We start from the raw sequence: 12,925 nt of genomic DNA on the forward strand, positions 1-12,925 counted from the left end.
AATATCTTTGCACAGTTCTAAGCAAGCCATGGTATGTATATGAAGTTGTTGAACCTTTGCATTTCTTGAGCATCACTGTTGTTTATCTCATCATTTTAAGTGCAAATTCATCCTCAGGTTGTCATTGTGGCAAGAATTTATTTAGGTGGTGGCCTTTTTCACTTATGAAGTGCTATACATTTTTCAAATCTCAACCAAAGGTGTACGCTGAATAAATTAAGTAATGAGTTACTTTAAGTAATGGCGCTCGGAACGTATGGGGGAAAAAAAGATTATTTGAAAAAAATAACAAGGATTATTTTTTAATTGATATTGAAATCATGATTAACAAAAATGATCATTTGTTTGATTGATTTCCAAACTTATTTATTCAATTGCCAAACTCAAATGCTTATCTTATCCTTACGCCCATTCTTCACTACACGCTAAACGAGTAACAAGCTATTCTTTTCGTCAAGTACAGAATAACCTTGCAAATATCATATGAAATTCAAGCCTCTTGCTTTTCATTCTGACACTGCCACGCCTTTCCTGCATTGCTTTCAGACCGTGAATAAATCTCTCACTTATTTCTTTGTCATCATTTCTCTTCTTGTAATTCTTCTATTCGTACTTTCACAAGTCTTGGGATTTACTTGGCTAACTCGAGACCTCGGGTATCATATTTTCTACCATATCATGTGGAAGTGTGAGATGGTATGACCCCCCCCCCCCCTTCCCCCTAAATCATTGAATTTTTGAAAACCCAAATTTAAATATTACTTGAAAGAAAAACCAGATAGTAAAATGACAACAAACTCAAGTAATAGCTATAAAAATAAACAAATACAGTACATAAAATACAGATAAATAAATATTTTACTTGCTATGCGCACGTTGGCCTCTTCGGGGCAGTGTGGCTCCATGCATGCACAGAGTACACACTTAAAATGAGATCAGAATAGACGAAGAAAATTACGGTTGAGCTCTGTAACTCGATTTTCACCGAGTGGGAATTTTCCAGGTTGAAATCGCTTCTCGGGCTCAGAGCATGCGTTGGTTTTCCGCAGGTACTCCAGTACTACTTGCCAGCTACTCAAAACCTGCATGTTAGGACATCCAAGACTCTAAATTGTCCATAGGTGTAAATTTGAATGTGAATTCTTGTTTGTCTTCGTGTGCCCTGCGTTCACAGGGCTCTCGTCTCGAGTTCACCCACACCTCTCGCTCAACAGCTGAGAGAGGGTGCAGCCCATGCACAACCATGAAAATGGATGCACGGCTTGTCGAGACTGTTATTCATGCTGCCCACCACCATTCACAATATAAGTAAGCACAAAGACCAAAAAATAATGGACTGGCAAAAATATCCATGCCCACATGTATTTCTCATATAATTTATGTGATTATTCCTCTAGTTAGTCATTCATTGTAACCGCTATTTTGCACTATTCAAAACACTAATTAGGAATAATCCACAATCCAAATAGTACAATGCAAATTTGGTCTCACTGGCACCTATGCGCTTGCAATGTGTTATCATGTAGTTCATGCAATTGCCTAATAGTGCCTGCTATTCATCATATAACTGCTACATTGCACAAGAGGAAAAAAGTCCCCCCAAAAATCCACCATCTTATACAATGTGATCAATTCTCTCTAGTTATCTATCAAGTGGATGGTTCCATGCCAGTTCCATTCTAATGAATGAAATCGAGTCTCGTCTTTCAAAATTGAAAATGCATACGACAAGCTTCTTGTATTTAATCCATAGGTACATATGCAATTGTAAATATGGTTGACGGTTGTTGTAAAAACAGCATATTTACTGCATATGCTATGTCTTGGTGGCTGTGTCTCGCTTACTGAGAGGGAAGTCTGTGTGAAAGCGTATTTGCTTTTAATGGCCGGCAATTTGCGACGTCGCCATATCGTGCAAGTGCGATTCATTTTTTGAATTTTTTTGTGCAAGTAGATCGGAAATTCAAACAGTTCACCGTTTATCCCGCCTGATTGTTGGTGCCTGTCGTAAAGGAGAAGCAACCACAACCAGACCAAATGAGGCCATGGCAAAGCGTGGCCAGGCCGCTCTGGAGAAAAATTAGATATCATCCATCCAGTTAATTTTAAACCGCTTAGACTGTATAGTGTAGAAATATGTCACAAGATAAAAATTTGAATATTAATCCACCGTACACGCAAGTGCTGATTAATTCAAGAGGATTGCTCCTATATTATTCATAATAGCCATGACGCATTTGCAGTAGAATGCATGTGGCATTGTATAATGAGCCGCGGATTCTTCTTATTGAGTCATGTATGTGGCACAATTCATTCAAATGGCCGAGTGTGAGAAGTTGTTACAAATGAATGGTTCCTTGTATGAACAGGGCTATGCCTCGCCGTTGTTCCCGACAAACTTTTTAGCATATGTTTCACTGTTTAGTTTTCTTCAACCTTTCATTATCGTCACGCTGGCCTCATTAATTTAGAATCTAATACTGTTTTGGTCCCCATTCATCCTTTATGCCGACCTCACCGAGGGAGCTCATTGTCATGGTTTTGTTGTTCCAAACACACAACAGCTTTTAGTCAGCTTCGTACTCGTGATTTATTTATTTTTCTTTTTTTTTTCCACTGACGTGCATATAAACACGTGCAGATGTGGATTCCGGGGATGCGTCGAGGGGAAGGAAGCAGGTCAATGTGGCTCGATTGCAATGTGTCACTTCTTTGGCAGGCCACAGAGTGAATGATTCACTGCCTGAAATTGTATTAGCAGCGCAACGTGCCACACTCAAAAACGGGACAAGTTAGCTTGAGTTATTTGTCCCATTTATCATAAAATCCAGATGTTTATAATACAGCTATCGAGATGAGGTTCCACCGTTTTGTCATGTTGCGGTCAATTAGCATACAGCTCAAATATATTCACTCGCATTGACAAGCTTTGATGTGCTTTTGGGTCGGGAAAATGGAGTCTTGTATGTTTCTGCTGAGTTCTATCGAACAACCTGTTTCATTTAGTTTTGTGATGAGAGTAGTAGAATTGCCACATTATCCACTTTTGCCCGCATGCTCCGTCCATGCACAGAGAGAAAAAGCCAAAAGATATGATATGATTCGATTTGATTTGGTTAAATAAATCACAGATTCTCAGATTCAAGTCGGTTCACTTATGGACAATTTTTGGGGGGGCCATGATTCTAACTCAGAACCTTGGAATTCTGAGACAATAGTGCTTACCAATCTATAAAAAAAGAACATAATGTGTGATGGTAATAATAATAGATTTAATATAAACGGGGGGGGGGGGGGGGGGGAATGAGCTTTTGTAGCAAGCACCAGCTTGAGTCCCAATAAGATGAAAGTTGTAAACCAAAGTGCCTGCGGTTAATAATGAGGCCTCCTTTGGAAATGATTACAGCTGAGTGCATTCCTGTGGAAAAGGGGGAAAAAAAATGCAAACACTGCTCCAGTTGTTGTTTAGGACAAGATGACGGATGAGCTTAAATTACACTCCCGCCTCTTCTATTCCTTTCGGTATTAAGGAATTTAGTGAATCAGCAAAACTTCCCGACAAAGCCACCTGCACATTTTAAAGTGAGTACAAGTTCAGGCAGATTGAGTGAACATGTGCTTTGCGCACGCACGCGCGTATGTGTGTGTGTGTGCGCGCGTGCGTGTGTGTGTGTGTGTGTGTGTGTGTGTGTGTGTGAGTGTGTGCGCGCGCACGCATCAAAGTTGAAGTGACCCAAGTAAGAACATCTTCAGACTCCCTTCTGAACAAGCAAGCATTAAAACGTGTTGATTTCATGACGGGATCCTGCAGGGAAGGCAAATAAACTGCTCATTCATCATCTTCCTTAATGCCGGGAAGAACACAAAGGCGGGGACTGTGAAAAAGAAGTCTCTCCAATCTCCAAAAATACTTTCCTCCCTCAGATTCTTTGCAAAAAAAAAAAAAAAAGAACAACCCATTGTTCCCCCCTCCAGAGCTGCACTGGAACCGTACTGATAGTTCTGAATAGACTTTCAGGATCGATTGTTATCACTGGAACGCTCAGTTGTTGTTTCTAAAGATGCTCGCAAATTGTGTTTGACAGTCTTCAAGCACATCGGTTCGCATGAATTTCACTGGCATCTTGCCAAGCCTCAGACCTCCGTGAACATTCTCATTGGCTAGAAAAAACTCTTGTTACCACATAGCTGAGAAATGCATGGCTCGAGTGATCTTTTTGACCTAAAAAAACAAACTGGCCAATCACAGCGGAGGGCAGAACAGCTTTTGCATACCAAGATTCATTTTTGGTTGTTTCATTTGTTTTTTTGTTTTCTCTTGGCAGCACAGCAACATCATGGTTAGCACATTTGCCTCGCACTGCTGTGGTTTTGGGTTCAAATCTCTACTCGGACAGGCCCATGGCGTTTGCATGTTGTAAAGAAAAAACTTTGAAGCAAATTGCCAATCTGAACCTATTCAGTTGCTTACTCAAAATGCGAACATGATGCTATTATCGTGTCTCTTTAACGGTAGATGCAGCATGGATTTGCCCGATTACACATCAAGTTGTCTGCCATATCGGGACATCAACTGAGCATTTCTTTGGCCTCTCACTAATGTCTCCTTTATCAACAGGCTTGTCCGTGCAGACGTTGGATTGCAAGACGGCAGATGTATTCCTCCGGTGATGCCTTTGGAGGACACACAGTATGACATAGACAGTCAGCATTTGGGCCTCGTGTAAGTGGTAGTTTCATTTTTCCACAGAGATTCTATCAGATGTTTAAAATGTGATCAAATTGGCAAATTATAGACGAGGCTGTGTACGACAGTCGTGCTGTGTACAACATCAGCTCAACCTTTTGCTGTAATACCTCTCGATATATAACTACATTCCTCTAAATATATAACTGTAACAATCACATTTTTTTTACTGCACATAATAATACACATGTAATAAATGTAACATCATATGTAATTTTTTTTCTGAATATTGTCATGGACAGGAGACTACATCTCCAGTCACTTTGTGGACTTTTTCCATTTCTTCTCCATGATTGCTGCTATAAGTATGCTACATTGTGAAATTCTCTATCGGTCAGTGCTGCCGAAATGTCAATGTTACAACAATTTCTTCACAAAACATATTGCTGTCACTCTGAATTGTATTGTATGGCGAGATAACTGCCACAATTTGACCGTCGCACTGACGTACCGAAGGCACCACGTCGTCTCCGACAGTTACTTTTTGAGGTGCTAGCAAACGTAGCCAGCTATTGTAATGACGCTCAGCTGGTACATGAAGGCCCGTTTCTTTTTTGCGTGATGAAAGTGGTTTTAAAAAAAAACAAACAAACCCAAAAGCGGTGCAAGCTAGTTTTACAGGAATTCGTCATTGCGCTCTTTTGTCCTCTTCTCACTTGCACTCTGCAATCTCTGCGCGTTAACTCTGTCATGGTGGATTTAGCCTTCAAAGACTTATTGCACCACCTTCTGACCACATCTGTCTGAAACATGCTTTTTTTATTTTTATAAAAGATTGGATAATATTTATAAATGGAAGCCTTTGTGGATTCTGAAAGCTTGACGGACTTTGCAACAGTTTCTAAAATTTACATCACTGCTGTGCCTTGTCAATGCCGATCTGACAATATATGCCCCTTCACACAGACACGATTCAGTCATGTCAGTACAGTGCTATTTTCACAACAGCTATGCTGTGGAAATACAATTCTTTGGGTGTCTTTAACTCATTAGTATGGATAGTTTTTACACCTTGTGCGATCAAAATCTCGACCCAACTGGCTCAAATCTTTAACTCAACACGCTGGGTATAAATAACTCATCATTGTCTCGGTCCGTTTCGGACCCAGCACTGGGTTAAGTCAAGTCAAGTCAACAGTATTTATAGAGCACTTTCAAACAGCCATCGCTGCATACAATGTGCTGTACATGGAGCGATTTAACATACACAATAAACAGTAAGGAATCGGTAATAAAGGCGGTAGAAAGCACCAAGCAGTAAAATCAAGAGCAAATCTAAGTCATGCTGAGTCGAACGCCAAAGAATACAAGTGAGTTTTGTATTGTTAAGGGTGTAATAAGAAAAAATGCTCTAGAGTAGAACAGGAATGGGCAACTTAAATGATCATAATCCCCCCCCCCCCCACCACCCCCTCCCTCCGTTGTTTATATCAGTACTTTTGTACTGCTTAGTGATGTATTCTACCGCTCTTTCCATATTTGCCATCCACATCATTCATTTCCATGTACCGGGTCATGTAAAAAAAAAATCATCTGTGATTCATAATGGTCCGTCTTCCATTGTGACCTGCGGCAGGTCATCTGCGACCACGCCACCAAAACCGTCTCGCTCCGCCCACCCACACCGTGTCAAAAGCCCTGAGCCAGCACAGCTTGCCAGCCAGCACACAGGAATGGGCGCCGCAATCGCGGTTCGGGGAAAAAGCGCTCATCACTCCGGTCGTATCTCCGGGCGGCCATTATCCTACCTGATGGATTGCTGAGAGCGAAAGATCCGTCCGTCTCAGTTGCTATCTTTAGAGCGATGTGTCTGCGCAACAATAGAGGTATTTATATTAAAGACGATGGACGGATTTAATTACGATGCATAGGTGGTTTGAAAGAATACATTCAAATGTTGGCCTGCTCGACTCAAACAAGGCATCGCTACTCTTGGCGCCATTTGTGAAAACATTCCTTTTGATTAAACACCCATGTGTTTCTTTTGCAAGACAGCACATTCGACGAGTGATGAGCACGTCTGCCTCACAGTTCTGACGTTCGGGGCTTTCAATCTTGGCTCTGGCCATCCTGTATGCATAACCTGGCTTCTTCCCACATTCTCCAGGGTTAGCACAGTTGGGTTCTGGTTAACACTGCGGCCAAACGATCACAAAATCCTCATCTGAATCTCGGTCGGAATGTGTTTTCATGTTTGTGTTTCGTGCTACAAAGAAATGAGTTACCGGGTTGTCAATATAGTTGTGGATAAAAACAATATTAATTGTTTGACCAACATTTTTTAAGAAGAAAAAGCAAGTATCTCCGGTCAGTGTTTGCAAATGTGAGTCACTCGCATGATGTTTTCATCCAGGCTTGGGAATGGCAGTGGCTTGAAATCGGCATATGGTGGAAAGGGTCTTGCCGAGGGACCCGACTGGATGTTACCGTTCACCCTAACTAGGATTTCACCAAGTGGGGTGTACTGTATTTCCATTCTACAACATTAGTGAGACCAAAAAAAATCCAGATAAGCGTACCTCCCAAGCGGCAGTCATCGATACTGCAGAAAGAACCTGTGAGGCTAAAAATGTTGAGCATTTCATCAAGTGTGGTTATTCACTTTCATGGCTGCGCTATGCGTTACAGCACCCGTGTCCAAAACTAACACGGCTCCAGACGAATCCGTAAGGGGGAGTTTAGAAACCACATAGAACATAATATTTTCACAAGATGAGGATCTCAAATATAACAGAGCTCACAGACCACTGTCAATTTCCAAACAAGTTTTCCCTTTGGAAATTATGAAAATATCAACAGAGACATTTTTTTCCCCCCAAAAAATCTGTTTGCCTCTTATAAAAATACGTCTCTGTTCTTTACGGATAAATATAATGTCCCTCTGTACTATTTTCTTTCATTCCCCTACTAATTTTGAACAAAATTCCATAGCCGTTACTAAAAAAAAAAAAAAAAAAGATCAGAAGAACTAATTGATGAGTGCATCGTTTTTGAGATTACAATTATGGTCTGTGACCGTTAGAACTCTTGCTTTGACTTTCCAAACTTGAGGGATGAACAGCACATTCCTCAAATGTGATGTCATTATTGCAAGCGTGGGATTTGTGTGCGTGTGTGTGTGTGTGTGTGTGAGTCAGGATGTCACGGAATGAATGGTCATTTAGGGTGGAGAAAACCAAAACCTTAAATACTTGCTCCCTGTAACTTCCAGCCTGCTGGCTCCTGGCAACTTCTCAATTTGAGCTTCATTTTTCTCCTCTCATTTTGCCTGTCTACTTTCCTGTTTATAAACATCACATTTGAGTTCCACACAAACATTTCACTCTTTTTTTTGGTGGGTGAGGGTCAAGAACATCTGTGTGCCACATAATGAACCTACGTAGCTTTTCTGCTTCGTCCTTTTGATGCGATAGTTGAATGGTAGCTCCACCCGTCCATTTTCTATATCGCGCTAGTTGCCGTTAATCGCGGGTTATCTGAAGCCTATCCCAGCTGACTAGATTGTTAAGATTGAATGTCTTTACTGTACATTTTACTGATAATGGTGCTCAACTTATTCCGACATATGCTTAAAAAAAAAACCCTTTCAAATGTTCGCCCAAGGTCCAACTCCAACATATCCATCTGATGCATTTGATCATATTTGTGATAGCCTGCTGTTCTCCCGCCTCCTCCAGCAAAGGGTTAAGGCACTTTGCCGCCCCTGGGGGCTCTTCATGCTCCTGTGTAAACCTGCAGCAGAGATGACAGCCAAGTATGTATGCACACACACACGCCCCCGATTATGGGAGTGTATAAGAGCAAAGGCAGAACACCTTCCACCTCCTGCCTCCTGCCTTGTTTACCTCTGGGAATCACAGCAGCTGTTGCCTAACGCTTGCACTCTCTCAGCTCTCTATCCACCAGGGAGGAACACTTAGCACTGCAGCCATGGGGAAGCAGGTAAGATCTGATAGAGTATGAGAGAGAGAGAGAGAGAGAGTGAGGGAGAGCAAAATATCCACTGGCAGCAAGTTTATCCAAATTAAGCGCAGGTCTTTTATCTCCACTTTACAGACTAGCCAAGCTAGTGAGGCTGAGGTGACTGTGAGGGCATAAATCCTCATGCATAAATCCAAATACAGCTGCAGCCACACTTCAAGTCTTTTTATATCCCCTAATACTTGGATGCTAATTTATGGAAATGATGACAGCCGACATAAACACTTTATTTAGATGCACAAATGCATTGAGGCACAGCGGCTGTGGCTCTGCGGTGGTTTGAAAAGGTGCTGCAAAGTAATAATCATGTGTTGTGGTGTAAGGGGAGGGGGGGGCGTAAAAGGAAGCAGGATGTGCGGTCAAAAAAAAAAGGACAAAAAACGAGCTCGGGCTTGTTTGTACTTTAGCTCATCACTGTTACTGTCTTGTACACCAAACTACTGCTTTGTAGGAGCAAATTATTTGGTTGAAATGTTCGTTTTGTCAGATTCATGCAAAATAACGTTGGTGTGCAAGTACAATTCAATTAAGATGCGATTTAAACAGATTATGATGATGACTTCAACTGTTGGAATGGGTGTGTTTTTGAACGGTTTGATTTAGTTGTGGAAAATACAATTAAAAAAATTAATAGGAATAATTTAAATATAGCCCATAACCTTTTGCGACCGATTATCATACCTGTCAATTTTTCGGAGCGCCAACCTGTATAAAGTACCCAAAAAAAAAAAAATCCCTATAAAGATCAACAAATCCTTATAACATACCAAAGCATTTTATATGTCAAAATAACGGCAGAAAAAAACCCCACGAAATGTTCAATGATATTTATTGTAGATCTCCATAATACGATGATTAATGTCTAACCATCATTCTACTTAGTGGCATTACTGCGTTCAGAGTTGTATTCCCGCGTGACTTTTTTCACCAAAACGGAAATTTTCAGAATCCGTATGATTTGTGCGATACGGCCATTAAGATTCACCACAAAATCCGTATGAACTATGGCTAAACCGTATGAGTTGACAGGTATGGATTATGAAGGAATTGAGCTTGGTTAACTTTTAACCTAGCAAAAGCGAAAACTATTTCAATGCTAACAGGTACTTTGTAGATTGCTCACAGCTAGCTTGCTAATAACCTGTGCAGAGTCACAATGTTAATTTTTGTGAAGCATATGGACAGGATTTTAAGTGCAAAATATCTGCTCAGATGGTTAGAGTGTGTACAGAAATCAGCTCAATAAGAATTTTGCTCAGTTCCCTTCGGATAGGCTACTCCTTCTAATGACAACGGAGTTAATAGTAACATGACATCAGATGGCATTCTACGATTTGACAAAATAGCAACGGAGTAGGCCTACAGAAAGTGCAATTAATGTTTGATCAGGGTGTTATATTGTGCCTGCGGCGGCCCGGTAGGCCAGTGGTTAGCACGTCGGCTTCACAGTGCAGAGGTACCGGGTTCGATTCCAGCTCCGGCCTCCCTGTGTGGAGTTTGCATGTTCTCCCCGGGCCTGCGTGGGTTTTCTCCGGGTGCTCCGGTTTCCTCCCACATTCCAAAAACATGCATGGCAGGCTGATTGGACGCTCTAAATTGTCCCTAGGTGTGAGTGTGGGCGTGGATGGTTGTTTGTCTCTGTGTGCCCTGCGATTGGCTGGCAACTGATTCAGGGTGTCCCCCGCCTACTGCCCGAAGACGGCTGGGATAGGCTCCAGCACCCCCCGTGACCCCAGTGAGGATCAAGCGGTTCGGAAAATGGATGGATGGATGGATGGATTGTGCCTGCAGTCAGCTACTCTTTCAATTGAGAAAGTATAAAATGCTAATATGCTAACCATCGGTATGCTAACATATAGACTCAAGGCAAATTGATAAGGATATTGAATCTTGTGGGGTGTCTAGAACCTTATTTTTTTTAGAAAATATAGTTAATATCATGTCAGAAATCCAGTATTGTGCAAAATAACCATCAACGAGTTTGTGTGTCACCTCTTTACTCCAGCATCTGTTTTTGCTGCTCTGTCTCAAACTCCCCCACCTCAGTTTTTTTTTTAATTACTTTTCTCGATTCTTGGCAAAATCCTCTGCAGCTCAGGAATGATATTTATAAGATATATGCACTCCCTGCTTACTCAATTGGGTACACCTGCGCAGTCGAGTGCAGACCTCCTCCGAAGGTGGAAAGATTGCGGCCTGCATATCGGTTCAGAATTTCCTTTTCACTCGTGTATGAATGAATTCATCAAGAAATGCCTCAAGAAGGGCAATGAAGTAACGCCAAGGGAACACAAGCTGAGCCAGTACGTGCCGCACGCAGAGACACTCCCCAATGTCGTGGTTTACTTCATTGTCTAACGGGTTGGTATCATGTATAAAAAATGTTGGTACCCATATCGGCAATTCCAGACTTTGTTCAACATGGTAACGTGAAGGAAATGCGCAGTTCCACCCATCACTAGTCAGTAGCCCGAACGTGTATATGAGTGCATATCGTACATTGAAATTGAGTCTTACAATATTCCCATACTCCGTTGCGGGTACTGCGGACTGAAGGCTGCTCATTTGAATCCACAATCGTTTGGATGACTTTGCCATTTTTAATCTCACGTCTCCATCTCACAGTCCCAACTTCCAATTAATGGACGAAAAGCGTCTCCATCAGCAGCTGTCGGCTCTCTGGGGCCGCGTGTTTTGACAAAGGCGGGAGCGGATGCTCGCTCTTGCCCTCATTGTCGAAGCCAATAAGCGTGGATGGAAACGGGCCGCCCGTGTGCGTGTGTGCTAGTCCGAGCGCCAGCTGTCCGGCTCCAGAACATTCTTTTATCATTGACACCGCTGCTGTAAGCGCTCGCGATTATTCCATTTGAAATGCCAGATAATTCCTCACAGGCCGAGGTGTCCTGAACCACCTTGAAGGAACAGTTTGTCACCGTGGAGACTGTTTGTTTATCTTCATACACACGGGGATAATCCACAACAGAACGTGGATCAAGCTGACAACCGTTTCACCTTTAAGGCGCCATTTTTAGCCACCAAAGATACTCGCACGTAAGACTTTTCTCCAACTCGCTTCAATTGGTAGCATCTGGACTTGTGCCCACGGACATGATTGCTCTCTTTTTATGCTTTTACGCCTGTGGACGGCGGAACACAGCAGATGTTCACGCTGCTTTCTTTTGGTGGTAGAAGGTTGTGGAGTACTCATGAGGATTATGTGGAGCATATACTTCCTCTCTCACAAGCAGGGCCCATCCCACGTAATTGCAGATCTCATAAGCAATCATAGTTGGCACCATTCATAAGATAAGATGCCATGTTTTGAACGATTCCCATTATAAGGAACCATGACGCGGAGCCATGTTTGGAAACAAAGGTCAGAAACGACGCCACAGATACTCGGCTTAAACAACTAAAATCGTAAATAAATATAGTGATGTCCCGCTTTCAAATTTATGAATACTTTATAATGTACTGCAATAAAAAGGCTTTCAATGAGTATTCCCCAAATGTTTCTGTGGTTTTTAAAATTAAAAATATAAACAGATGTATATATTACCCTGCAAATTATCACGTCATTTTTTTATATATAATAAAGTATTCAAAATAAAAACAAAACAAAACATGCTCCACTGAAGACATGTAACAGATATTTTTTTGTAATAAGCATGATGTGTAAAGTCTTATCAAACATAGATGCATGAATATTTGAAAACAAGCAAACAAACAAACCCCAAAAAAGTCTCTTCTGGTTTACTTTTCCAGATTTCAAATCTACTTTCGCATTTCAATTCAGATTTAAACTGCACTGTAATTTGCTCTAATTGCGGATTTCTCTCACAGTGCCGTCCCAACTCATGCAATGACTTCATCTCTCTTGCGGCAAAAGTTACAATAAAGGCATCAGTCTTCTTCTTCTTCTTCTTTAAACGCCCCTGAGAAACTGCTGGAACCAATTAGAAAGTTCTCCAAGCAGCAAAGAATGTAGCAGGCGCCTTTCAAAAAGAATCAGTCTCTTTTTTTTTTTTTCCCTGCCGTTCCAAAAGCTGTGTTGTTGTCAAGCAGTGTAATAATACGCCCAAGTCGCTTTCACTCAAATTAAGCATACAACTGCTTATATACAATTATTTTGTCTGTTCAAACAAATGCACTTTGTATGCAGCGATGGCTGTTTGAAAGTGCTCTATAAATACTTTT

The 12,925-nt window shown here is 41.5% G+C and overlaps 2 protein-coding genes across 2 annotated transcripts in view; both read left to right on the forward strand.

Moving 5' to 3' along the window:
* The window catches only part of gpm6bb (glycoprotein M6Bb), a 223,063-nt gene extending 221,102 nt beyond the window's left edge, over positions 1-1,961 (forward strand). The window contains exon 8 of the mRNA XM_052082589.1: positions 1,952-1,961. Coding sequence (XP_051938549.1) covers positions 1,952-1,954 — 3 coding nt within the window. The 3' untranslated portion in view covers positions 1,955-1,961. The remainder of the gene's footprint in view (positions 1-1,951) is intronic.
* Positions 1,962-8,522: 6,561 nt separating this feature from the next.
* mid1 (midline 1) overlaps positions 8,523-12,925 on the forward strand; it is a 36,819-nt gene continuing 32,416 nt past the window's right edge. The window contains exon 1 of the mRNA XM_052082560.1: positions 8,523-8,689. The gene's annotated coding sequence lies outside the window, so the exon portion shown is untranslated. The remainder of the gene's footprint in view (positions 8,690-12,925) is intronic.

Source organism: Hippocampus zosterae, chromosome 12, assembly GCF_025434085.1.
Source record: "Hippocampus zosterae strain Florida chromosome 12, ASM2543408v3, whole genome shotgun sequence".
NCBI lineage: Eukaryota > Metazoa > Chordata > Actinopteri > Syngnathiformes > Syngnathidae > Hippocampus > Hippocampus zosterae.